This window comes from Mesocricetus auratus, unplaced genomic scaffold (genome assembly GCF_017639785.1).
Source record: "Mesocricetus auratus isolate SY011 unplaced genomic scaffold, BCM_Maur_2.0 Super-Scaffold_100024, whole genome shotgun sequence".
Lineage (NCBI taxonomy): Eukaryota > Metazoa > Chordata > Mammalia > Rodentia > Cricetidae > Mesocricetus > Mesocricetus auratus.
Window position 1 is genome coordinate 19,606,603 of NW_024429205.1, and position 25,792 is coordinate 19,632,394.

The following is a 25,792-nucleotide window of genomic DNA, read 5'->3' on the forward strand; positions in this document are numbered from 1 at the left end:
TATTTCAGTCAATTTTGAAACTGTCAAGAATGTAAGTAATATCCTACCTTGTAATAATATGCTTTCTCCATTGCTTAATTGAAGCAAATCGACTTTCATTGCAGACGTTTCTGTTTTTCAGGGTTGATGTCACAGTTAAAAACATATTTTCGGCCAGGCAGTGGTCGCGCTCGCCTTTAATCCCAGCACTCGGGAGGCAGAGGCAGGTGGATCTCTGTGAGTTCGTGACCAGCCTGGTCTACAAGAGCTAGTTCCAGGCCTCCAAAGCCACAGAGAAACCCTATCTCGAAAAACCAAAACCAAACCAAACCAAAACGTATTTTGACTATTATAAACCCTCTCAAATTCTTGACAGCAGTGTCACACAAACCACAATTATGCTGTCCTGAAAAAGTCATAGGCTCAGTTGTGGACGTCTGTTTGATTGTTACTCAAATGTATAGGAATTTCTGTCAGACTCACCCTGGGCTTTTGAGCAAGGAACAAAGTGTTGACCTCTGAAAAGTACTTGAGTTTTCTTGGTAAATTAAGTCATAGTGTGTATGTATGTATGGATGTATCTATGGGATTTTGTGTGACCATGGGAATTAGTCAGGGCCTCATGAATACTCGGCAAGTACTCGGCCCAGCCCATATATATTTGTTTTTTAAGTTTCTTCTGAATCCAAACTTTTATTTTTAGATATCTGATACAAATTTTCCCAGTTACATTTTGTGTTCTAAGAACTTTCCCCCCAAGAGGTGTTGTTTTAAATTCATTTGCAAAATTGACAGAATCCTTACCACTTAGTCTCTGGTCAATAAGAAAAGAGAACCTAGCTGAGGGGAGGGGCATACCTTTAGTCTCAGATCTCGAGGAGGCAGAGGCTGGTGGATCTCTGAATCCAAGACCAACCTGGTCTACACAGATAGCTCATTGGGTAAATGTATCATCACTAAGCCAGCTGACCTGGAAGTCTATCCCTAGGACCACATTGTGGACTGAGAACCAACTCCCACTTACTGCTCTTTGACTTTCATGTGTGCCCTATGGCATGTACCCATCCACCCACACAAAATCTAATTAAAAATTCAATTTTGTGGGGGTAGGCAGGTGGATCTCTGAGTTCAAGACTAGTCTGGTCTATAGAGCAAATTTTAGGACAGCCAGGGCTACACAGGGTAACCATGTTGAAAACAAAAAATGAAAGGGAGAGAGAGAGAAAGAGAGTACCAAATAAAGGTGGGCAGGTGGATCTCTGTGAGTTCAAGGCCAGCCTGGTCTATAGAGTGAGTTCCATATAGAGTAACCCTGTGGAGGTGTGGGTTGAAAAGAAAAAGGAAAAGTCCCAAATAAACTAGTGACAGATTAAACAACAACAAAAATAAAGACAGAACTGCTTGGTTTTTTTGAGAGTTTCTCTATATAGTCCTGGATACGCTAGAACTCACTTTGTAGACCAGGCTGGCCTTGAACTCAGAGATCTGCCTGGCTCTGCCTTTCAAGAACTGGGATTAAAAACTCACACCACCACACCTGGCATTGCAGAACTTTGTATATGTTGCAAAAGTAAGATATAAAGATTGGTAAAACTTACAGCTACCTCAGAGACATTTTGGCCACTCGAAAATCTTGGAGCACAAGGAAACTGATTGTTCATATTCTCTACAAGATAGTTCTAAAGCTGCCATCGGTTTTACTGCTCTACTATGAAACACAGGCCCACGTGTGGTCAGCCTTTTTATTGTGGTTATAAGTAAATGTAAACTTGGAAATTTGTTGTAAAGCACTTCCCAATGTCTGACATTACCTTTTTCAATAGTACTTTTTATAGTTAGTGATACAAAATAGTCAGGTTCCTCCCTTGCCAGCCTGAACAAGTGTATGTTAAAGAGGGTGCTGTCAAAAGTCTCACTGTTGCTTTAACAGGTGAATTCACTGTCACTCTGAAGTTTTTCTGTGCCATGTATGTGCCACTTCATAGATTAGTAAATGGCCTCTGCTGGTGTATTTTACAAGCAGTTATATTAGTAAGGGTTTTGTAACTAAATATTGTCCCCAAAGAAACTGAATTCTGCCCTTCATCTTTAGTGTCCGGAAGATCACAGGTTCCTGTCAATCAGTCATCCTTTCTTCATAACTGTCAAAAAGAAACAGCAAAGAAACCACTCAGCAGTGACATTGAAAACATTTCCCTTGTGTCTGTAACATACACTGCTGATTAAAACTGTTTTTCTTGCCAAGCTGTGGTGGTGCACGCCTTTGATCCCAGCACTCGGGAGGTAGAGGCAGGAGGATCTCTGAGTTCGAGGCCAGCCTGGTCTACAGAGTGAGTTCCAGGACAGCCAGGGCTGTTACACAGAGAAAAACAACAACAAAAATACAACTGTTTTTCTTGTAGTTCTTTGGAACATTGACTCCTGTGCTTTTTCTTTTGTTGTTTAGTTTTTAGCAAAGGCAGGCTTTTTCATCAGGTCACGGGTAGCTTTAGCTACTTTTTTGCAGTGCACCTTGCATGGATACTTCAGGGGCTCTGGACTGTTGAGCTGCACGAGGAATGCCTATGACTGATGGAAATGAAAATCTGCCTGTCCTGAGTAAGGACAGAGTGGTCAGAATACAGCCTGGGACTCACCTGGCAGATTCCAGCACACACTCTGACCTCCCTCGCCAGGAACATGAGCTCATGCATGGGTGGTTCATCCTGGAATGTCTGTCTTTCCTATTAGAAAAGGTCACCCTGAAGCTTGGGGCTGGGGGACAGGATACCTTGCCTTTACCTGTGTAAACAGCTCTCCTCTCCTGATAGCCTTAAATGACTAACCCCTACAAGGGTAAATGACAAGGGTAAGTCATTTAAGGCAGCATTGGTTGGTTGAACACACACACACACACACATTACGTATGATATAGATATAGGTATAGATATAGTTTTGTTGTTGTTTGGATAGGCTCTCACTATGTAGCCTAGAGCGGGCTCGAACTCTTGCTCCTCCTGCTTACGACCATACACACCACACCTGGCTGAGGTGAGGGTTTTTCCAGATAATTTAAAAGTTGGTATTGTGGAGTGGGAACCTCTAGAATGAACTCAGGGGTAAGGCTGAGACAGGGAGATCACAAGTTCACATCCTGTTGATTAGAGTGAGTTCAAGGCCAGCCTTGGTAACTTAGCAAGACCCTGTCTGAAAGTGAAAACTTAAGATCTGGAGTGTGGGGATGTGGCTTAGGTCTCCGGGTTCTGGCTCTAGCCTCCAACACTGGGGAAGAGTGGGGAGACTCGGCCTGGAGGCCCTCGCTCCAGCCTCTTTTACCTCCGTCATCGATCTGCTCCCGAGAAAGCTGCCCTCACCTGGCACGTTCACTTCTTTCTTTGCTGTGTTCCGAAGTGCAGCTTTCGTTTGTGGCCTGGGAGAAGTAGAGAGGCCCAGCTGGAGTGATCTGTATCACAGCTCAGCCACCGTGAGGAGGACGTATCCATTCCAACATTCCCGCCAGCCCTTCCGGGAACTTTGGTACCTGCTACCTAGGTCCTTAGGGGCCCCACTCTATCGTTTCCCTCCAAATGTTAACGTGGAGCAGAGTATTAGATGTGGGTACGGTGGAGAGGAGTGTCACCAGGCATCCGGGTGGTCACTGGGAACCCCAAAGTCCCATTCTAACTATGCGGGCTGGTCCGTTCATCTGCCCACCCCTGTGGCTGGAGAAACTGAGTCTGAAAGCTGCTTGCTGTAAAAAGAACTGCTGACTCTCCTCTCCTAGCTGGGCCCATCTCTTCCAGGGAGGGCTGGAGAATGGCCGGCCAAATCTTGCAGACAGCTGAGGTGCAGGGCAACTCACCAGGGAGACGGCAGAGTTGGAGGACTGAGTGCCTCGGAAGCGGAAGCGTTTGCGCAAGGCCTCTAGTACCTGAGGGGAAGGTGAACGCCCGCTTGTGTCAATCACATTTAGGCCTCTGGGTCAGGTGTGGGGAGCTAGCTGGGCACTCACCTTCTTGTCTGTGAGGCAGCCAAACACTAAGATGAAGACACCCTGAAGAGAGGCGGGTGGGGGAGCAGGTTAGTGTGGGGGGCTCATTTCTCCCTCCCTCTCCTCATCTTCTGTTCTCAGACCCTTTTCTAATGGATATCCCAAGTCACCGCCTCAGCTTCAACACCCATCAGCACCATTTGGAATTGTGTGTGCACGTGTGCATGTGTGTGCCTGTGTACATGCCACGGCCCAGGGATCAAACTCGGGTTGTCAGGCTTGGCAGCAAGCGCTTTTACCTACTGAGCCATCTTCCTTCCTTCCTTCCTTCCTTCCTTCCTTCCTTCCTTCCTTCCTTCCTTCCTTCCTTCCTTTCTTTCTTTCTTTCCCTCCCTTCCTTCCTTTTTTTTTTTTTGAGACAGGGTTTCTCTGTGTAGTTCTGGCTGTCCTGGAACTAACTCTGTAGACCAGGCTGACCTTGAACTCACAAAGATCTGCCTCCTGAGTGCTGGGACTAAAGGCTTGCATCGCCACTGGTTTCAAGTGCCTTTCTTAAGACTGCATTAAGATTTCTCGACTTTAACACAATCATAAGAAAACCAGAGCTCAGAGAGGTTATGTTATTTGCCCAAATTTACCCAGCAAGGCAGTGAAGGAACTGGGATCTATATTCAGTGCCCTTAAAATGCCTGAGCCTGGTGATTGGCAGTGACCCTTGCCACTTACCTGGAGACTGTTGAGAATGGTGAAGATGTAGTGAGACACCATGGAATCTTGATCAAATATAACAGCCACGCCCAGTCCCCAGGTGAGGCCAAAGATGGGCGTGAGAATAAGCAGGGCTTTAAGCACCCCCACAAGAGCTTGGCGCTTCTCCACTGGGGGCCCCTCTGACAGTGAAGGCCTTAGGAGCTTCAGCACAACAATGACAAGGACCAGCCCGTTTACACAGACGATGGCCAGCACCGGCTCGCTGAAAGCATGCAGCATGACTCCGTCTTCATTCAGCAAACATTTCCCCTCCCACAGGTATTTCCTTTGAGGCAAGTAGAGGCCCAGGGTGACACCTGCGAACCCCAGTGGGCACAGGTAGCCCAGTGTCACCATCAGGGAGAGAACCAAGTACTTGGACAGCTGATGGAAGACGAAAAGCAGCTGGTGGGCCAGCACCAGGGCCTGGGCCAGCATCCAGAAAAACGTGGCCAGGTAGAAAAAGTGACACAGGAAAGCAGTGGCCAGGCAGAACAGGCTGTGGTACCCTGAAGGAAAGAACGGGCCTCCCAGGAAGCATGCGTCTGCCACCAGCAAGCAGATCACCATGTTATACAGGGCGGCATGGCGGAAGAAGGAGACTTTGTTCCGAACCACCACTCCCCACACCAGCCTGTAAATAACCAGGCACGTGAGCAGTGCCAGAATGGAAACCCCAACGCCCACCTGGCTCAGCAAGTTCAGGATAGGATTTTCTGGGATGGCGTGTTGGGACATGAGGATGGAAAAGGCAGTGAGATGCTGGCAAACACACCTAGTGACGGCGCTGGTGTTGCCTGCATGTACCCGGCACCCTTTATCTGACCAACCCCCGTGACCCTGGAAGAGACTGTAGTCCCAGAAGACACAGAGCACGGTTACATTCACGTCTTCAAAGTCCATGATAAGTTCTGCCTGTGTGAAGGCCTGGCCGTCAGCTGTAATGGAGACCACCAGGACCAGCCCAGGAGTGGTATATGGGGTCCACATCCCTTGTGCATAGCTTGAGGTCAGATAGTGGTCCAGTTTTTGCAGTACTAGGGTAGTAATACTGACATTAGTTCCATTATGGACCAGTGGGGCCAGTGAATACCACGGGATCAGTGCCTGTAGGAAGGGCCAGGCAGGGAAGGACATTTGGTGGCCAGGAGGAGAGGTGTGTCTGAGGAGCTGGCTCTGCAGTAGTACATTAGACGAGGTAAAGGAGAAAGGGTGCTGCTGTGAGCTCAAGCTGTGGACCAGGGTCTCCACAGCCTTCAGGAAATCCGAGGCCAGCGCGGGCGCCTGGGCCTGGGCCAGAGTCCACAGAGAGCTGAGTTTCACCTCTAGAATCTTGTCTGTGGTTGTCAGGAGATCCTGCAGCAGCCAGCAGAAGGAGGCATGTGACTTGTCAGAGTCTACAGGGGCACTAGGACCCAAAGACCCCACCCCTTCCTTCCATGGCAGGACCTGGGGCTGGAGAGAAAGGTCACACGGGGACAGGTCCGTGGAGGAGACTGTCTAGATCAGAGGGATGGGCCACTGTCAGTAGGTACTGGGGCCGCTTGGGCTCATGGTCTCCAAATCACACCCAGGTCCTCTGCCTAATGCCTCGTCTCCCACTTGCATCCCTTGGGACCTCCCGAGTCCTACAAAAGTCCTTCTTCAACTCCATAACCTGTCCAGTTCTGCACAGCTGGGAACGGTGGCCAGGGGCAGGGAGCACACTATTTTGAAGTTGAAAGACATGAGGTCTGCATGGCTGTCACTGCCTGACAGGAAGAGGGTGTGGTGTCATTGCCTCTTATTATCCATTTGAATATCTTCCTTCCTTCCTTCCTTCCTTCCTTCCTTCCTTCCTTCCTTCCTTCCTTCCTTCCTTCCTTCCTTTTGTTGCTGTTTGAGACAGCGTTTCTCTGGGTAGCCCTGGCTGCCTGGAACTCTGTAGAGTTTGCCTTGAACTCACAGAGATCTGCTTGGCTGGGATTAAAAGAGTGTGCCACCACTGCCTGGCTGCCTGGCAATCCCAAGTGTGTCTGAGTGTCTCTGTGGGCCTGGGTTATCAGGTGTTGGGTGTCTATGTGATATCCCCATGCTGCGTCTCAGAAGCCCTATCTCCCTACCCCTTCCTGCCTTCCAGCATCAGGCCTTTTTACTCTCCGTGGCACTGGAGACTGGATTGTAGGAACAGAGGAAGCTGGAGACCACATCTGGACTCAGAAGGATCCCTGTTGGGCTGCCCACAGGGTGCTGAAGGGCAGACGCATTCATAATGAAAGCGCTGCCCTCCCGCCCGCCCCCAGTTGACCCACAGTGTGGCTCTGAGACCTTACCTTCAGGGCACTGTCTGTAAGCTCTGTTCTTGTCTCTGCTACCACGTTGGCCAGCAAGGTCACAGTGTGCAGCGTTTCTTGTAAGTCAGAGGGGGTGCTGACCACGTCTACCTGCCCTGGAAGCCGACTCAGGATGCATTGTACCTCCTCATCGGGCTTTCCCTGGCCTTCCAGCAGTAGCTGACAGAAAAGACAGTGGAAAATCCTTACCGGGGAAGGACCACATCTTCCCCGGCTCAGCTGCTTGTCCCTCTGCTCCAGAGTCCTCGGAAGACCAGCAACGGGCAGGTGGAAGGAACGGACTCTGATGTTAAGAGGACAGACACTCTTGATGGGGCTGTGGTTTGAGTCAGACATCCACCCCACCCCATCCCACTCCTGTCCCTGGAGGACCCACTCCTCCTTCCCAGGCCTGCTAGGGGTCCAGACGAGAGAGGCTGAATAACAGGTAAGCTGGCATCGGGAAAGATTCCTAAATCTGAATTCTGGGGGAAGGGGAAGGAGAGGAATGGAGGGAAGAAGGGCGGGAATGCAGGTAGGCATGTGGGCATGTAGGCAGGCGGGCAGACAAGCAGGTGGGCAGGCATGTAGGCAGGCGGGCAGACAAGCAGGTGGGCAGGCAGGTGCTGTTTGTTGGGAAAGTCATGGAGGTAGTAGCTTTACCTTGGCTCTAATACTCGTGGCTAGGATCTCGGCCTCTGTGCAGCTGTTCTGGACAGGCCCCCAGGTGCCATCAGGCCCACAGAGCCTCTTTACCATGCCCCTCTTATTCACAGGACACGGGGCCTGTGCCACGAAGCCAGCCTTGGTGACATTCCAGGCAACCACTGAGAAGTCCTCGGGGCAGGTAGTGTCTCCATCTGAACAAGGATCAGTGAGGCCTCAGCAGCCACAATATTGCCAGAGCCTTTGTTTTGACCCAAACCTATTTGGGCCTTGATACCTGGCTCAGCGGCCCAAGGCAGAGGAACAACAAAGAGGAGACCCTGTGTTCCAAGGACAAGCCGCTTAGAGGTCAGCTGACGGGACCCAAGGCCCACATACCCTGGATGATGGTGACGGAGACAGGAGCCACGAGAGGAGCCAGGTTCTGACTGTGTAGGGTACACGTATATGTGGTATCGGCTTCTGGGCAGTGCTCAACAGTCAGCACCAGGCATTGGGAATCCGAGAAGTTATGCAAGGAGGCTGAGGGTAGGAGAGAAGAGAAAGGTGAGCCATCACTGGCTGAAGCAGGCCAGAGCTAAGCAGGTCCCCAAATGCCACTTCAGAGCTGTCTTTGAAGATGAAGCAGTGAGGGAGAGCTGAATGCTATGTCAGCATCCAACCACTGGGTGCAGAATTTGGGTTTCACCGAAGTGCACACTATTGGGTCTCTAGCTCAGGCTTTTGTTTCAATATATTTTAAAATATTTGTTCTTGCTAAAAAGATTCACTTTAGTTTAAATAGAGAGAGAGTACGTGTGTATGTATGTATGTATATATGTGTATGTATGTATGTATGTATATATGTATGTGTGTGTATATTTATGTATGTATGTATCTTTGTGTAGATATATGCATGAACCGCAGTGCCCACAGAGTCCAGAAGAGGGCTTCAGAGTCCCTGGAGCTAAGAACTGGTCTTGGGTCCTCTGGAAGAGCAGCAGCAAGTGCTTTTAATTGCTAAGCCGTGTCTCTAGCTGCAGTGGCCTCCCTTTTAAAGATTTGTTCATTCCTGTATTTTATGCATTTGGCTCTGTCTTCATGCACACCAGAAGAGGGCATCAGATCTCATTATAGATGGTTGTGAGCCACCATGTGGTTGCTGGGAATTGAACTCAGGACCTCAGGAAAGCAGTCAAGTGCTCTTAACACCAAGCTATCTCTCCTGTGCCCCAGGTGCCTCTTTTTAAAAAACAGGATATTATTAAACTAAACTCATGGGATTTACTACAAGTGGGAGTGTGTCCTGAAAGGGTTCTATCAACAGAACAGGGATTGCGCTGGTGGGGTGAAAACGCTGAACATGGATACCCAACTCCGGTCCTGAACCACAGCCATCCTGAACCGCAGCCCGTGCTGCCTGGAGGGGCCGGCCACAGTCATCTTTGACCGTCTCCTACCTTGGCTGCCCTCCCCAGGACTCCAGGTAGCAGTGTAGGTCAAGTTAGTGAGGGGGATGCAGCAGCTCAGCTGGAAGCCAGAGGAGGAAGCACGGGAGATGGACAACTCATCTGGGAGCCGCACCACTTCTTTCTCCTCCAAGGGCACCTGCACCACCTGACTCAGCCTCCACCTGAATCCCTGGGCTTCGAAGATGCTCACGTACGAACCTGCAGAGACAGACCCATTCTACCTCGTGGCTTGCCGAGGTCTGCCTGCGAGACAGCTCTCCACTGCTTTCTGGGTCACAGCCCAGGCCCTCCAACTTCTCCTCCTCTGCTCAGCACCAGGAGCTTACTCCCAGCCAGAAGGTCCCAGGATGGATGGCCCATTTGGAGAACATCCCCTACCCAAGGAGAAAGAGATCTGTAGAAGAGGCTCTTGACCTGTCCATCTTAGCCAGCGCTGATGAACTCTAGGGTGAGCCTCTTCCCCACAGTGCTACCCCTTCCAATGCCACCCTCAGTTAGGATCTAGACCAGTGGTTCTCAACCTGTGGGTCATAACCCCTTTTTGGAGTAATGACCTTTCCACAGGGGTTGCCTAATACCATCAGAAAACACAGATATTTACATTATAATTCATACAAGTAGCACAATTACAGTTACGAAGTAGCACCGAAAACAATTTTATGGCTTGGGGTCACCACATGAGGAACTGTATTAAAGGGTCTCAGCAATAGGAAGGTTGAGGACCACTGCTCTTTTCTCAACCAGAACTGAGTGGTCTCAGCTTTTAGTATCCCCCCATACTATGAACTTTTAGCAGGAATTTTTTTTCCTGAAAAATAGTAACTATCAGATTAACATTTAATGGCCAATCGTGAGGCAGGAGCAAGGATGGGCGGGGTTGGCGGGCAGAGAGGATAAACAGGAGAAATGAGCAAGGAGAGAAGGACATCAGGGGTAGCCGTCCAGCAGCCCAGCCGCCCAGCCGCCCAGCCACCCATGGAGTAAGAGTGGAAATAAGATATACAGAAGTAAGAAAGATAAAAACCTGGAAGGAAAAAGTAGATGAGTTCATTTAACTTAAGAAAATCTGGCTAGCAACAAGCCAAGCTAAGGCTGGGCATTCGGAACTAAGAATAAGCCTCCGTGTGTGATTTACCTGGGAGCTGGGTAGCAGATCCCTCAAAAAGGCCAAAAGAGCAAAAACAAACAACATGTGTGTGTGCATGCACATGCATGCGCAAGCATGTTTGCTGTGTGGGTGGGCATGTGCCACTGCACATATGGCGGTCAGAGGACGATCTCAGGTGTGGGCACTTCCATCTTATTTGAGGCAGGCTCTGCTTGTTGTTTGATAGTACGTCCTCTGGGCTCTTTTTTTTTTTTTTTGGTTGATATGAGGTTTTATGTGGCCTCAAAGCCACTATGTTCTAAAGGGGAGAATCTTGAACAGCCCACCTTCCTGCCTTCACCTTCCGAGCACTAAGATTATAGGTGTGCATCACCATGCAGGATTTATGAGGTGTTGGGAATTGAACCCATGGCCTCATGCCTGCTGAGTAAACACTTTACCCACCAGAGCTATATCTGCAGCCTACGCACTGTCATTTTAATGTATAAAAGTCTGTTGCTCTGCATTTGTTCCTGTTGTGGAATATTAGTTTAAGATGTATTACATTTGCTTATGCTATGGAATATTTGCTTAATGATACAAGGATGTGTTGCATTCTTTTTTTTTTTCTGAGACAGGGTTTCTCTGTATTGTTTTGGAGGCTGTCCTGGAACTCACTCTGTAGACCAGGCTGGCCTTGAACTCACAGAGATGCCCCTACCTCTGCCTCCCGAGTGCTGGGATTAAAGGCATGAGCCACCAATGCCCGACTGTGTTGCATTCTCTTATGATGCATTTGTTTAACTCGGTGAAGCTGTGTTACTTTGCCTGTCTAAAACACCTGATTGGTCTAATAAAGAGCTGAATGGTCAATAGCTAGGAAGGAGAGAGAAATAGGCAGGGCTGGCAGGCGGAGAGAATAAATTGAAGGAGAACTCTAGGCTCAGGAGAAAAGGGGTGAGAAAAGGAAGAGGAGAGGAGGATGCCAGGGGTCAGCCACACAGCCATATGGCCAACCACAGAGTAAGAAGGAAAGATATAGAATAAGGAAAGGTAAAATGCCCAGAGGCAAATCGTAGTTAAAGAGAAACTGGATAATTTAAGTTAGAAAAGCTGGCTAGAAACAAGCCAAGCTAAGGCTGGGCATTCATAAGTAAGAATAAGTCTCTGTATTTATTTGGTAGCTGCGTGGCAGACCTTAAAGAGTTAAAAAAAAAAAACAACAACAAAATAGATGCTTCCTGTAGTGTCTGCAGCACACCATTCCCAACAAAGAAGCAAGTGACATCACCATCACGTCACCCCTTTTCTGTTTGTGTTTTATATCTTCACATGTCGGAACAAGATTGGGTTTTGTGAAGCTGAGAAAGGGTTTTCTGCCCTAGGATGGGGGTCTCTGCCTTTGCTTCCCCAGCAAATAGAAAGATGGCAAAGGTTGGGAAGAAGTGAACCGGAAGCAGAGGAAGAAAGGAAAGGAGACTCGCGAGGGAGCGGTGAGGGGAAGCAGAGGAAGAAGTGGGTGGTGCAAACCTGTAACCTCAGCACTGAGGAGGCCGAGACAGCCTGGGCTACAGAGTGAGACCCAGGGGAGAAAGGGATGGAAGGGACAGCTGAGGGTTACCTGTCCAGTGACGGGATAAGCCAGTGATACTAAGGCCAGTCTGGCCCTGACTGGACATCTGGGAGACGTTTGTCCCTGGCCGTAGGAAGGTGAGTTTGTCGCTCTCCGGGTGCTTCAAGTACCATCTCAGGTTGGTAGCCTCCTCTTTCTTCAAGAGAATGAGGTTCAGGGTGTCCCTGGGCATTTGCAGCTGAGAGTCCAGGATCAGGTCTGCAGGAGCTGCAGGGAATAAGAGACGGGTTTTGAAGGGCCTTAGCCAGCAGTCCCTCTTCACCTCCTGAAGCCGGGCTCTCTGCACCCCTCCCTGCACGACTTCCTTCCTGGTCATCAAAGATGTGTGGAGGTGAGTGCTACACTCAGCCTTGTTGACCCTCCCACAGAGAACTAGTGGCAAGCCTTCTGACCCTCTGACTCACGACTGCCACTTGACAGCGACTTGGGGTTGCTGCATCAGCTTTGGGAAGGGTCCCCCCTGCCCAGGTGTCTTCAGGGCCACCCACTTTCTTTAGTCTCATTTTTCAAGTTCCAAGCTCAGGTCTAGTGTCTTGCTGTGACAGCTGGCTTTTTTTTTTTTTTTTTTTTTTTTTGCGCCTAGCCAGAGGAGTAGCTGGGCTTGGACCAACTACCAGAAACACAGGTCCAAAGAAAAAAAAACAAAAACAAATAAAAACCCCACAAAGTGTTTTGTTTCTTTTTTTTTCTTCACTTGGGGATACTAGTTTCCAAGTCCCCCACCCTCCTTACCAGGTGGCAGCAACTGGCAGTAGCCAGGCACAGGACCATGGAAGCTTCGACACATACAGGAATCAGTTTCTGACGTGTGGCCGTGGCAGGTGGGATACAGGGAGCAGAGTGTAGCGTTCCACAGGTAGCCAGAGTGGCAAGTACAGAACCTAGTCCCGTTGGGGTTGACGTGACACTCTGTGACAGAGAGAGGTAGGCAGGCTAAGGAGGTGAGGCTGTGGGACCAGCAGCTGATTCCTGAGAGGTCTCAGGGCTGGCTGACATTAATCTTGAAGTCCCAGGAGATCAGTCCTACCCACCCAGCCACCCAGCCACCACCCAAGGGGACTTCCTTTGCAGCCAGGACTTAGAGTAGCAGGCCGTGCTGAACAAGGACACCTGGCGAAGTTCCCCACGCTGTGCCTGCCCCTTGTACCCTCTGCTCAAGTTAGAACAGTGAGGTGTGAACCGGAAGGGGCAGGGGCGGGGCTGTCATGTAAGGATTTGAGGAAGGCGCTGGGCCAGGGAGAGGGAGACAGGGAGAGCTCGCTGCATCTTGGGCAAGCTGGTTAGCTGGAGAGTTGGGAAGCTGTGTCTGTTCCCATTGAGCCCCTTTACCATGCAGCTGCTACCTGTTGTGAGACCCAGGGCGGTAAGCGTCCTTGGGGTAAGGGGTGTGGAGGCCGCAGGGAGAGTGAGGTTCTCAGGGAGTTTCTGTGGCCGGGTCCTGTTTGAAAATTCTAGCTGTACATAGCTGGAGACCAGGACAGACTCTACAGAGGCAAAGGGGACAGCAGAGGTGAGGCAGTGAGGCCCCACGTGACTCCCCTTTTGCCTTTACATATTCAGCTGGCCATTTCTGGGGACACAAGCAGATGTCATTTCCCAGAGCCTGCCTGGGTACACACAGGATGCAGGACCACTGCTCCTGCCCTAGCAGAGGTGCATTCTGGTCCATGGCTCCATGCCATCATTGCAAAGGTGCACGTCTCCCCTCCCATAGCCTGTCCTCTCTCTGTCCACCTTGCTGTGCCCCCTCCTGTGTCTTCCTTTCCGCTTTCCTGCCCCCCCACTCACCCTCTACTTTCTTGTTTTGGTTCAGTTCCTGCCCAGGTTTCCCTCCAGACAGTTTGAGTTCCTGGAAAGAGACAGAGGAGAGAGATCTGAGAAGAGGCTGGTCCCAAGTTCCTCCCAGGGCACCCCAGGGACAACCTGGCGACTCTGGCGTGACTTGGTCTCATAGAAGCTCTTTTTTAGCCTAGCGGCCAGATGTAAAGATCTGAAGGGAGAAAAGGCATTCAGAAGGAGAGGGACAAAGACACAATTCCAGGGACCCTGACAGGGCCAGCAGCCCCATCTGAAACCAGGAACCAGGCACACCCTGAGAGTCAACATGCTTTGCCTAGCTCCTTCCTGAATTTCCCTGTTCTTGGATCCAGTGCACCGGCAGGGAGGCAAGAGGGGCATGTAGTTTAACCCACTCTTTCCTCTCAAATTCTCATGGGCATGGGGCTCTAAAACCAGATGATAGCACATTTGCAATCCTAGAACCCAGGATACTGAAGCAGGGAGATGTGCAGAAGTTCCAGGCCAGCCTGGGCTACATAGTATGTTCCAGGCCAGCCTAGGTTACATAGTATGTTCCAGAACAGCCTGGGCTACAGAGTGAACCTTTATGTCGAAAACCAACAACAATCACCCCCAAAATATAAATGATAAAACCAAGCATGGTGGTTCATGCCTGTAAACCTAGCTCTTAAAATAATGAGGTGACAACATTAAGCTCAAGAGTTCAAGACCAGCCCAGGCAAAAAACAGTCTATAAATAAAACAAAAACAAAGTAAATAAAATTTGGTGGAGCCACAGATACAGATATAACATAAACGGATGTAGAGAAGGATAAGGTATAGATAAGACTCAGAGGAAGTTACAGATCACAATAGATTTGGAGATGTGGATAAGTAAATAACAGTATTGTGAGCCTCCTGGGAGAAAGCAGATAATACAAGCCTAGGCTCTACCACTTCCTCCCAGACTTTGCCCCGTCCTTTTTGCCAATGAGTTTCCAACCTGCGAAGATTTTCTTTTCATTTTAAAATGCCAGCATGAACAGAAAACCTTTATCTACAGGGCAGCAGGCGCCACAGGACTTGGTAGGGACTCAGATAAAGACACAAAAGTGTCCCCTCACCCAGGCCAGGAAGACTGGCTTCTTGGGGGGTCTTACAAGCTGATTCCTCCCCTCCACCTGTCCCACCCCTTCTGGTCCCTCAAGCTGAGGCTTTGGCTGTGGTCTCTGCAGATCTCTCCAGGGTCCTCACCCCAGTACTTACTGACTGGACTGTGGGGACAAATGTCGACTCCAGTTTCAGCAGGGGAAGCATCATGGCTAGGAGCAGTTGGGAGAGAGCTCGAGAGGCCATGGCTTGATGCAGCCGTCCCTAAAAGCCTCCAGCTGTCCCATGATGCAAATTTCCTCCCCCAGAGCTGGCACGGCTGGCACAGAAGGAAGGAAAAGAAAGGGTACAATGATCCAGGCTGAATTTACAGAGCAATTGCCACCGCCTGTGATTCAGTCAAATATGCTTCCAGGTCACTGGGGCCACCTGGACCCCACAGGACTGTGCCTGGATTCCCCTGGGCTCTAGACCAAGAACTCAAGGAGAAGGGGACACAGAAGCCAAGTCACAAGAAACAGTGGGTCACAGAACCAGGCTCATGCATGGTCCACGGAGCTAGGAAACTTGGATTGTTTTAGAATTCCTCCAAGAAGCTGGATCATTGATCCAAAAGCCAAGATTAGAAAATAATACAAAAGGGGGCAGTGGTGGGCAGTGGTGGCGCACGCCTTTAGTCCCAGGGCTCGGGAGGCACAGGCAGCCGGACTCCTGTGAGTTTGAGGCCAGCTTCGTCTACAGAGTGCGTTCCAGGACTAGCTCCATAGCTACTGAGAAACCCTGTCTGGAAAAACCAAAATAATAGTAATAAATACAGAAAAATGGGCCTGTTTCAGTGCCTTCTTTGGGCATGTTACACTCCCTCTGCCTCCACAGGTACATTGTTCCAGAAGCACTGTGAACTTACCAGCTTTGAAATGTGTATGGATTTTCATCATAAATACATGACTGACTGTTTTTGTTTGAGAGAGGGTTTATCTGTATAGTCCTGGAACTCACTCTGTAGACCACACGTTGGCCTTGAACACAAAGATCTGCCTGCCTCTGCCTCCTGAATGCTGGGACTAAAGGTGTGCACCACCACCACCTTCTGGCCAGGCAGGATTGGCTATTATTCACCAAATCCCCAACTCTTCTCTGCTCTCTGTTGGGTCAGGAGCAGGGTTGACATTTCCAAGCTTCTAATTACAGAGCTGGTTCCCCTGGTACCTTTCTTGTCACCCCCAGGAGCTGTACCTGTCATCTCAATAGCATATGAAAGGACATGCTCCACTATGGGGATTCCTAGCACTTTAGGAGCTACGTGCACAGAAACTAGGTAGATACCAATGAAGTGTGTGTGTGTGTGTGATGCACACATGCGTGTATGCTCATGTGCAATATGCCACAGAAAGCAATTCTTTCTAGGCCAAAGGCGACCCAGAGACAGGGAAGTGGTGGTAGCTAGACCTGGCTATGAGGCACTGACTTCAAATTCCTTTAAAAAGAGAGAGATTATTTCTAACATACCCCCAGGCTTGATTTTCTAATGAAAATGTCTTGACTGACAGGCCACACATTTTGAAGGGCTGTGCCTGCATAAAGAGTTAGGAAATCAGCTTTTTGAATCAGTGTTTGGTTGGACTTAACTTTCCCATGGCTTTTTTGTTGTTGTTGATTCCTTTGCTTGCTTTCTGTTTTCTTTTTTCTTTTCTTTTTTTTTTTTTTTTTTTGAGACAGGAGCTCACTCTGAAACCCAGGCTGACCTTGAATTTGTGATTGTAATCCCCTATACTGGGATTACAGAGATGCACCACCATGTCTGGCTTCCCTCTACCTTCTGAAGGCTCCCCAGGATAAACCGACAAAGATTACACAGGAGACAAAACATTCAGATTTATGACCTATTGGGGTATGGTTGTGTTGTGCGCCCCCTTTTATCCCAGCACTTGGGAGGCAAAGGCAGGTGATCTCTCTAAGTTAGAGGCCAGCCTGGCCTACATGGTAAGTTCCAGGGCAGCCAGAGCTATGTAGAGAGACTCAGTATCAAAAATAGGCACTAGAGAGATGGCTCAGAGGTTAAGAGCACTGCCTGCTCTTCTAGAGGTCCTGAGTTAAGAGCACCCACATAGAGGATCACATGATTCCTTCTTATCTAATGCCCTCTTCTGTCATGCAGGCATACATGCAAATAGAACACTCACATACATAAAACAAACTAATTTATAATCTGCAAAAAATTACTAAATGAGAAATATTCCAGGTGTGTGTTTTGTCTTCTGGGTCCAAGTGCTCACAAGTTTACACGTCTGTCTTTTTATAGGGGAGAGGTAGGAATGTCAGAACAGTACATGATTTTAGGTCTCGGAGAATATATGCTGGCTTGGGAAAAAGTCTGTTTTATAGAATGGACAATGGTTTGAAAATGATTCTGAGAGCAAACCAGAGGACATTGCTGGACCTGGGGTTGCCCAGGTGTGCCGGCAAACTTCAAGTCTTTCTTCTTTTTGATGCAAGTTAATAGAAGGTCTGGTGGTGACTGCTTCTTCTTGGGTGGGACTGAATTTCAGGAAGGTAGGGGGCTTTGTATAAAGCCCCTGTCAGCACTGGGATGGGAAATACAAGGGGAAATGGGAGGGACCTGAATTCTGAGGGGTCTCAAGGTGCTTCAGATTGCAAGGCACCAGGCGAGATGCTTTGTGACACTTTCTGGAGGGGTCATGTGGAAATTCCTGTCCTGTTGAGAACAGGACACACACACACACACACACACACACACACACACACACACACACACACACACACACACACACACACACACACACACACACACACACACACGATAACAATAAATAATGACAGACTAGACATACATTTCCCAGAGCCTAGTTTTGTTCTATGCTTATCTAAGCACGCAGTCAATGTCTGTTATTCTAACACTAGGTGGCGCTTCAAACTCAGGTTTGTACTAATTTTGCTGCAGTCTTAGTGCCTCAAAAAATAGAAATTTGATGGGTGGGAGGTGTGGACTCTGGGTAAAGGAGTAGTGTCTGTCACTCTGTAGGCAATACTTAATAAACACACTCTTCTCATCATGCTAGACTTGCATACGCAATTCTCATCATGCTAGACTTGCATACGCAATTCTCATCATGCTAGACTTGCATACGCAATTCTCATCATGCTAGACTTGCATACGCAATTCTTTGGGTTGCTGGCATCACCCAATTTGGAGGCAGACACTTACCCCGGTAATACACAAAACTGTTTATTATCTGTCCCTGCACCTAACTTATTTACCCTTTTAAAGGGATTATATACTTTATTACATTAATTGACTATAGTTTGGGTTTCCACTTAACTGGGAATTTGATTGCTTCTGTCTTCTGGGGCTATAAAAATGGCTCACGTCCTGCTATAGGAAAAACATTTTTTTCCTAGCCTCTCAACGATCAACACTTCTGACATCAGGTGGGCAGGATGTTCTCTGTCTACATCAGCAGGCATTCATTTCTGTAACAGGTTCTGCATTTCTAAATGCATTCACTTCTGATCCTGTCTGCCTGAAGATACCTTCAGACCCCCAGGGCTCACCCTACAAGGCTGCTGCCCACTCTTGGTGCCAATCTCAGGCCCCTGCTGTTTTGCTCATGCTTTTGACAACCCAGTACCCAAGATTTCCATGACACCTGCCTTGGATTCAGTTAATTTGCTGGAGATGCTCATACGTCAGAGAAGCACTTAACTTCTCTTTATCTGGGTATTGGCCGTTTGTACAATGAAGAGACACAGGAGGCAAGAGATGTGGGAGGTATTCGGAGCTCCCCTCTTCTCTTTGCATATACCAACTTCAGGACCTCCACATGTTCAGCAATCTACAAGCATCCCAGACCCAGCCCTTTGGGGTTTCAAAGGACGTTTCATTATGTCGACATGATTGATTGACTCACTGGCCATCAGTGATGGGCCTGTACCGCTTACCCTTCCTGAAGGTTGAGGATAGAGGCTAAAAGCCCCGCCTCTTTACTGTATCTTCATCCTGCTAGTGACCAGCCCTTATCCTGATGCTACCCGGGGTTCCCCAGCTACCAGTTTTCCATCAGCACATCAGAAAGACAGTTCACAATGTCACAAGCAACAAAAAACAAGTTGTTTTTTTCCCTCTTGGGTTATTTCCTAATATTGTACCATTCTACCGAGAGTATGAATGAGAATGAACACTGCTTTAATGCTGGTGTCACCTCACCTCTATGAAAGCTTACCGAGGCCTCTTGAATATGAGACACTGTGCAAGGCCCAGGTGTACTCTGTGGCTCTCCACAGACGAGAGGGCAAACGAGACAAGCAGGAGAGGCTGAGGGAGTACAGACGGACAGGTCCAGGTGGGGCAGGGTGGGAACTCAGACAAACGCTTCCCTGCAGTTCCCGAGAAGCAGAGGTAGGATGCTTGAGTTTGAGGTTAGGTAGGGATAATTAGTGAAACCATGTTGGTTTTATTTTTTATTTTTTCAAGTTTGGGCTAAATGTGGTGACCCACGCCTTTAATCCCATCACTCAGGAGGCAGAGGCAGGTGTATCTCTGAGTTCAAGACCAGCTTTGTTTACAGAGAGAATAAAGAGAATTCCAGGACAGGCAAAGCTTTGAAAAAAAAAAAACAAAGTTTTGGGGAGGGAGGTAAATGGACAAGATGGATCCTGAAGTTTGAAGGCTCAGACAGAGTTAATTGGGCATAAACAGATGAATGCATTGTACACACAGAGCTGTCTGAGATTAGCGAATAGTCCTGTATTCCAGGGAGATTGTGTGTGTGTGTGTGTGTGTGTGTGTGTGTGTGTGTGTGTGTGTGTGTGTGTGTTGGGGTGTTCCTGCGTGTGCATGTGAGTGTGTCTGTGTGTTGGGAGCGTGTTCCTGGGTGTGTATGTGTGTGTGTTGAAGGAAAGACTCCTAAGAGCAGGCTTAGAACCTCGAGTAAGTACAGCTCAAGGGAGATCTGTCTTCTGCAGACACATAATAAAAATAACGAAAGTAAACCTTAAAAATAAACAAACCAAGATTACAAAGGAAGCGGGGATGGGATCTCTTCCTCCTCACCAGGGCTGGCTTTGTGGTCTGTTTTGCCTGAGGAATGACTCAGCAATGATGTATAGTCCTTTTTTTTTAAATTAACTCTTTCAGTGCTGGGCAGTCAAGCCAGGGCCTTACACTCACTACAGAGATGCTTGGTGCTGAGCTACAATGCCTGGCCCTGACATGGGGAACTTCTAAGAGGACGTTTTCAAAGGACCAGTTTTGTTGAAGTATGACTAACAGATAAAAAACGTGTTTGTCTAAGGTATGTGAAATGATTGTGATTTATCAAATAAGACTGGAGGAACTGTTCCACTAAGTCCAACTCAAATGGCTGATCCATGGGCTTATAAGCAAATATAATAGGTGCCAGGGATGAATTTTAGGTTATTACGTTTTGAGTGATTTTGTTATACTATTAGAAAACCCCTTCTTCCTTCCTTCCTAGTCTCATAATGTGGCCTGGCTTAGCCCTGTGTAGCTCAGTATGGTCTTTAATTTATGGTGATCCTCCTGCAGTAGCTTTATTACTGCAGCAATGAGCCACATGCTCTGCTGTCATTTATCTTTTAAAGTGAGGTGGCTTTTTGTTTTGTGTGCATGCCATGTTTTGTTTTACTGAGACAGTTTCTCTATGTAGCCTTGGCTGACCTTGTATTTCTAATCCTGCTGCCTCTGTCTACTGACTGTTGGAATTATATTTATGTACTGCCACACCAGGATTATGGTGTATTTTCTTGTAGTTTTTATTTACTGATGTGGCAATATGAAGAGCTAAGGATCATTAATAAATTTATAAAAAAATTTAAGATTTTTATTCGTGTGCTCACATGTGTGCAGGCATATGTGCTTGTGTGTGTATGTGTGTATATGAGTGTAGGTACCTGCAGAGGTTAGATGTATCAGATCTCTTGGAACCAGGGTTACAGGAGGTTGTAGGCCATCTGAAGTAGGTGCTGGTAATTGAACTTAGGTCCTCTGCAAGAGCAGTACATGCTCTTAATCACTGGGCAATCTCTCTAGCCTTCATTCATAATTTAAATAGTTATCTCTGTATCCCATATTTTAATTATTCATCAAAATGCTAAAGTTAACACTTGGAAGATCTCAAGAGTATTAATTTGAAGTCTTTTCCAACTATGGTCCCAATTCCCGTCTCTGTGTTAGAAAGTGCTTCTCTGTGTTAGAAGGTGGATCTTACTGTCACCTGTCACCGGGAGAGGAGGGGAGGGCAAGGATGGAGGGGAGACTGGTGCAGGATGGAGGCGGCTCTTCACAGGATGCAGTGGTAACCCACTGCTGGGACCATGCGCTACTTTACTCTGCTACTTTACTCCCGTCTCTCCAGTCTTTGCGCTATCTGTAGCTAGCACATGGTTACTATCTGAGGATACATGAAGGAGTTAGGCAATCCTTACCTTTACACATTGTTTCATAGTCCTGTTCTTATTTTCTGAGTGTAAAGGCAGTCTAAACTTGCATTCTGATTAAGCAAGCTAAATAGCCCCGGGGCCAGCAAGATCATCTCTGAGCTTTACTTTGTAGCTATTTGTGCTGGCAATCTTGTGGCTTCAATGACTGCCCCTGCTTTTCCAGGAATCCTAGTGGAAAGTAGCAAAGTCCCCCACTCTCTTCCTTCACTTGGTTTTGTCTTCACTCTTGCCACTGACTTCCACCCAAACCAAAGGACCACGGAGCCAACCACCTCAAAGGTTCATGAGGATAAAAATGAACACAGAAAAGAAAATGGAATGACAGTGGCTACATGTGGCTCTACCGGCAGGGCTGGTACTAGATGGCATTAGGGCTTGGAATCAGAAGTAAAGGAAGGCACCCCAGGGCCGATGGCTGCATGGCAGGCACCACGGCTCCCCATATGAAACGTCTGTGCTGGAACTCCACGTGGGTACAGCTAAAATGGGGAGGAATACGTGGGGAGGCGGTGGGTATCAATTACTTCTTTGTTCATAGCATGCAGCTGCTCACTCTCAGCACTTCAAAAAGCTGACGGCTGAATCGTTCTGCATACAACTTTGAGATCAGTTGTTAAGATTCCATTCGTTTACTCTTGTGTATATGTGAGGGTGAGCAAGGTGTGTGTGTGTGTGCTCTCAGGATAACTTTTGGGAGTTCATTCTCTCCTTCTACCATGTGGTTCAGGTCACCAGGCTTGCATGGTAAATGCTTTTGCCAGCTGGACCACCTGCCTGCCTGACATCAGTTTGAACTCTTCTTTTATTTAACAGCCGTCCTCACCAATAATGCTTGTAAGAAACAATTGCTCACCTTTCAGACATGAATGGTAAGTATGTGGGTCTAAGTAAATTCTTGTATCTGTGGCTTTCATACTGAGACTGATTTGGGGAGCACCCTCCCTGAGTTTCTGGGCAGGTGTTAAGACATTTATAATGTGTAAAGAACCATTATTGATGTTAAAATGCTCTTACTAGTCAGGTGGTGGTGGGGCATGACTTTAATCCCAGCACTCGGGAAGCAGAGGCAGGGGGATCTCTGTGAGTTCAAGGCTAGCCTAGTCTACAGAGTCCCAGGACAGACTCTAAACCTATACAGAGAAACCCTGTTTTAAAACAACAACAACAAAAACAAAAACCCCCAAACAAACAAATTTCCTTTTTAAAAACGCTCCTGATGTCAGTTTTCCTGTAAATAAGCTGGAATTTTAGAGGACTGGGTAGTTTGACCTCCTGACTGAGAGCTATCAGATACCTACCTGGTACCCTCGATGCTTCAGGGAAGGACAATCAACCAGGCGGCTAACTGATTGCCCTCAGACTAGCACTTGAGGACGCCACACGGCAACCCAGCTGCTTGCTGTAAAATACAGCTTTACCTCCTGAAGATGGAACCGAGGCACAATTGTTTCAGTTTGTGTTGGATTTTTCTGTCCTCTCAAGTCTTGGTGAAATCTAGATGATCCTGCAAGCACCACCCAGGACAGGAGGGGCATCTCCCCTTGTGGCATGGCAGAGAAACTTCTGTGACTGGTGCCAGGACAATGCCATGGTTAGTGTGACCACAGTCCTCAGGAAGGTCTATCACAGATACCACTCTTCTAGCCGTTCGGTTCAATTCGGGAACCGAAGTGTGGTCATTCTGTGCTGCCCCACTGTTGTTCCAAGGTGAGGCCCAGCAACAGGTTCCTCCCAAGCTGTCTTTGTGGCTCACTTCTGATCTTGGTCTTTGACTGGCTGTGAAGAAAGCTGAACCATGGCAGCTGAGCCAGTGGCAGCAGTGACAGAGGTGATGGCTGCAAGAGGGAGCTGACTGGAGAGCGCCGGGGGACAGTTAGAAACAGCTGGCAACCACTGCAGTACAAAGGCTTCCAGAGTAGACAGCTGAGGAAGATGGGAAGCTTAGCTGGACCTGTGTGCACACTTACAAGGCTTGCACTCAGGAGCTGAGGCGGTACTGTGAGCTTGACTCACGTCAACAAGAGCCAGGCTAGCCTGAGCTACATGGTAGACCCTACCTTAAACACTCAAACACACGCATGCACGGCCCTGGCCACTGGAAAGTTCCAGAGAGCCATCAGAGATTATAAGGGCCACAGGTCTCAAATATTGTGGGTCCCAAAGGCTATGATGCCCAGTCTTTTTCAGGGCTGGGGAATCTCAATGCCTTAAGCCTGAAAGTTGTCAATTATGCACCATCAATGAGTAGGAACACCAACGTTTTAGACCTGCACCAAAGCTCAACATTTGTCATCATAAGGCTAAAAAAGGTCACAGTACCTAAGGTTCCCTGCATGAAAGCAGTAACAAAGGAAATCACCTTCACTGCTGTTGCTTTCAGCCGCGCTGCCGCTGAGTTAGGAAGGGCGCCAAGTGCTAGCTCTGAGCATGCTTCTCACCTGCCTGGAATTTCTACCTGGGTAGAGAGTAAAGGGCCCTCAACCAGGTGATTGCTAAAGGCATCAACCTGGGCCTCTGCCGCCCTCTGAACTGTCACAATGCCTGCCTTGGATCGAATGATTGCTCACAGTTCTGGTTCAGGGCCTGGGAAAACAAAACTGGCCCTAACATCATTGGGAAGCCGGTGGACACGTTACAGTCCTTCTCCACCATCACGAACAGCAATAGGAGGTGCTAGCCAATGTCATCTCTCAGTGTACTCCACGCACTATGGAATGGGGGGTATAAACCCCTCAGAGTTTCCTATACCTTCTTACATCGGAGGATTATTGAAAACTAAAAGGGGGAAAAAACAAGTAGGCAAAATCCTACTTGAGCTTTATCACAGTCAAGGAATTTTTTTTCTCCCCCAACAGGGTTTCTCTGTGTAGCCCTGGCTGTCCTGGAACTTGCTATGTAGATGAGGCTGGCCTCCAACTCAGCTATTCACCTACCTGTTTTCTGAATGCTGGCATTAAAGGTGTGCATCACCAAATTTCATTTAACAATAAAGAATGTCTGTTTGACTCTTTCCTAGTCTCCTCCTCTGCGTGCCTTCGCCTTGATTAGAAGCAGCTGGCTTACACGGTTTGGCAATGGTGAGTAGTGGTAGAGTATTAGTAATGTGTGAGGCCCCAGGTTTGATGTCTATCACTGGAAAACAACTAGACATATTGTTTTTTCTAACACCTTATCACGGTAACTTGTATGATCCAGTGGAAAAATTATTCAACTCAAAGTGGAAGTTTTACTACAAATTGAATAATTTGGAGGCAAATATATATGACTTCTCTTTTGTTCTAGTCTGTTCAGTTGGAACAACCCTCTGGCCCCTGGTTCAGAGTTGTTAGGGTGAACTAGTGATGCCCACTTGCTTTGAGAATTGGTGGTGGTATGGGTTGGGGTATGGGAACTGAACCCAGAGCCTCTTGCATTTAAGGTTAAGTGCTGTAACCCAGCCAAGGACCGTAAAACTTATGAGCCATTACCTTTTATTAGTGTATTATTTTTGTGCTGGAGTTAATATTAAACCCAGGGCTTCATGCATATGAAATGCTCATGCTCTACCACTGACTTGTACCTCAGGCCCTAATTTTATTTCAATTTATTTAAATTAATTCTTTTTTAAAAACAAGGTCTCATATTGTAACTCACGCTGGCCTCAAACTTACAGCAGTTCTGTGTTGGTTTCCCCAACCATACACACATACCCATACCACACACATAAAGATAACAAAAGTCTTTTAAAAATGCAAAGTGCTCTTTAAAGCACACTTACTAAATTGCTTTTGAGGCAGGAGGGTCATGAGTGTAAGGTCAACCTTGGCTAAAGTGACCACCTGCTTCAGCTTCCCATCAAGTGTATATCACCATACTCTGCAGGGGGAGGGGGTTAAGAGAGAAAAAAAAAAAAAAAGAAAGAAAGGCAGGTGGATCTCTGTGAGTTCGAGGCCAGCCTGGTCTACAGAGCAAGTACCAGGACAGCAGGGCTGCACACAGAAACTCTGTCTCGGAAAAACAACAAAAAGAAAAAAGAAAAAATAAAGAAAAGAAAAAAAGCCACACTGTCTTAACAAGTGTAGTTTGTATATTATTTTTAGCTTGCACCATGTCACTTTTTGTTTTTGTTTGTGAGACAGGGTTTCTCTGTGTAGCTTTGGCTGTCCTAGAAAACTCTGTAGATCAGGTTGGTCTTGAGCTCACAGAAATCCGCCTGTCTCTGCCTCCTGTGCTGGGATTAAAGGCATAAGCCACTACCACCCAGCTACTATGCCACTTTTTAAAAAATTCTTTTTTTTTTTTCAGGACAAGGTTTCCCTGTAGCTTTGGATCCTGTCCTGGAACTTATTCTGTAGACCAGGCTGGCCTTGAACTCACAGAGATCCGCCTACCTCTGCCTCCTGAGTGCTAGGATTAAAGGCCTGTGCCATCACTACCTGGCTAAAAGTTAATTTTGTGTGTATGTGTGTTTGCCTGTATGCATGTCTGTGCACCATGTGCATGCAGTGCACCTGGAGTCCAGCAGAGGGCATCAGATCTCCTGGAACTGGAGCTACAGATGGCTGTGAGCCACCATGTGGTTGATGGGACTTGAAC

General features: G+C 47.8%; 1 protein-coding gene and 1 long non-coding RNA gene across 5 annotated transcripts; one reads left to right on the plus strand and one right to left on the minus strand.

Annotated features, from left to right (window-relative positions):
• Positions 1 to 1,707: 1,707 nt before the first annotated feature.
• On the minus strand, positions 1,708 to 23,775 carry Adgrf3 (adhesion G protein-coupled receptor F3). 4 transcript variants are annotated; one of them, XM_021229218.2, is made up of 16 exons: positions 23,537 to 23,775; positions 22,516 to 23,140; positions 14,894 to 15,056; positions 13,637 to 13,697; positions 13,192 to 13,332; positions 12,581 to 12,757; positions 11,837 to 12,055; positions 9,117 to 9,326; positions 8,056 to 8,199; positions 7,675 to 7,871; positions 7,012 to 7,191; positions 4,676 to 6,055; positions 3,971 to 4,012; positions 3,821 to 3,889; positions 3,295 to 3,388; positions 1,708 to 2,120 (listed from the first exon to the last, which is right to left on the minus strand). In XM_021229218.2, the coding sequence occupies exons 3-15, from the start codon at positions 14,981 to 14,983 to the stop codon at positions 3,329 to 3,331; spliced, it is 2,970 nt and encodes a 989-aa protein (XP_021084877.1). In that variant the 5' UTR covers positions 14,984 to 15,056; positions 22,516 to 23,140; positions 23,537 to 23,775; the 3' UTR covers positions 1,708 to 2,120; positions 3,295 to 3,328. The 4 variants fall into 4 exon arrangements, with proteins under 4 accessions (XP_021084877.1, XP_021084875.1, XP_021084878.1 ...); XM_021229216.2 differs by having other exon boundaries at positions 3,333 to 3,388; positions 23,537 to 23,774; XM_021229219.2 differs by lacking the exon at positions 13,192 to 13,332 and having other exon boundaries at positions 3,333 to 3,388; positions 23,537 to 23,774.
• LOC110341524 lies at positions 19,800 to 24,295 on the plus strand. Its single transcript, XR_002383489.2, has 3 exons — positions 19,800 to 20,049; positions 22,031 to 22,086; positions 24,234 to 24,295. It is a non-coding gene; the product is annotated as an uncharacterized LOC110341524 (long non-coding RNA).
• The last annotated feature ends 1,497 nt before the right edge of the window (positions 24,296 to 25,792 follow it).

Coding starts and splice junctions, on each gene's coding strand:
- Adgrf3 (XM_021229216.2), bottom strand. CDS start 14,983: ATGGCCTCTCGAGCTCTCTCCCAACTGCTCCTAGCCATGATGCTTCCC. Junction 12,758..13,191: donor CGCCCTGGGTCTCACAACAG/GTAGCAGCTGCA, acceptor TCTCTGTCACAG/AGTGTCACGTCAACCCCAAC. Junction 7,192..7,674: donor CCACGAGTATTAGAGCCAAG/GTAAAGCTACTA, acceptor CTTTTCTGTCAG/CTACTGCTGGAAGGCCAGGG.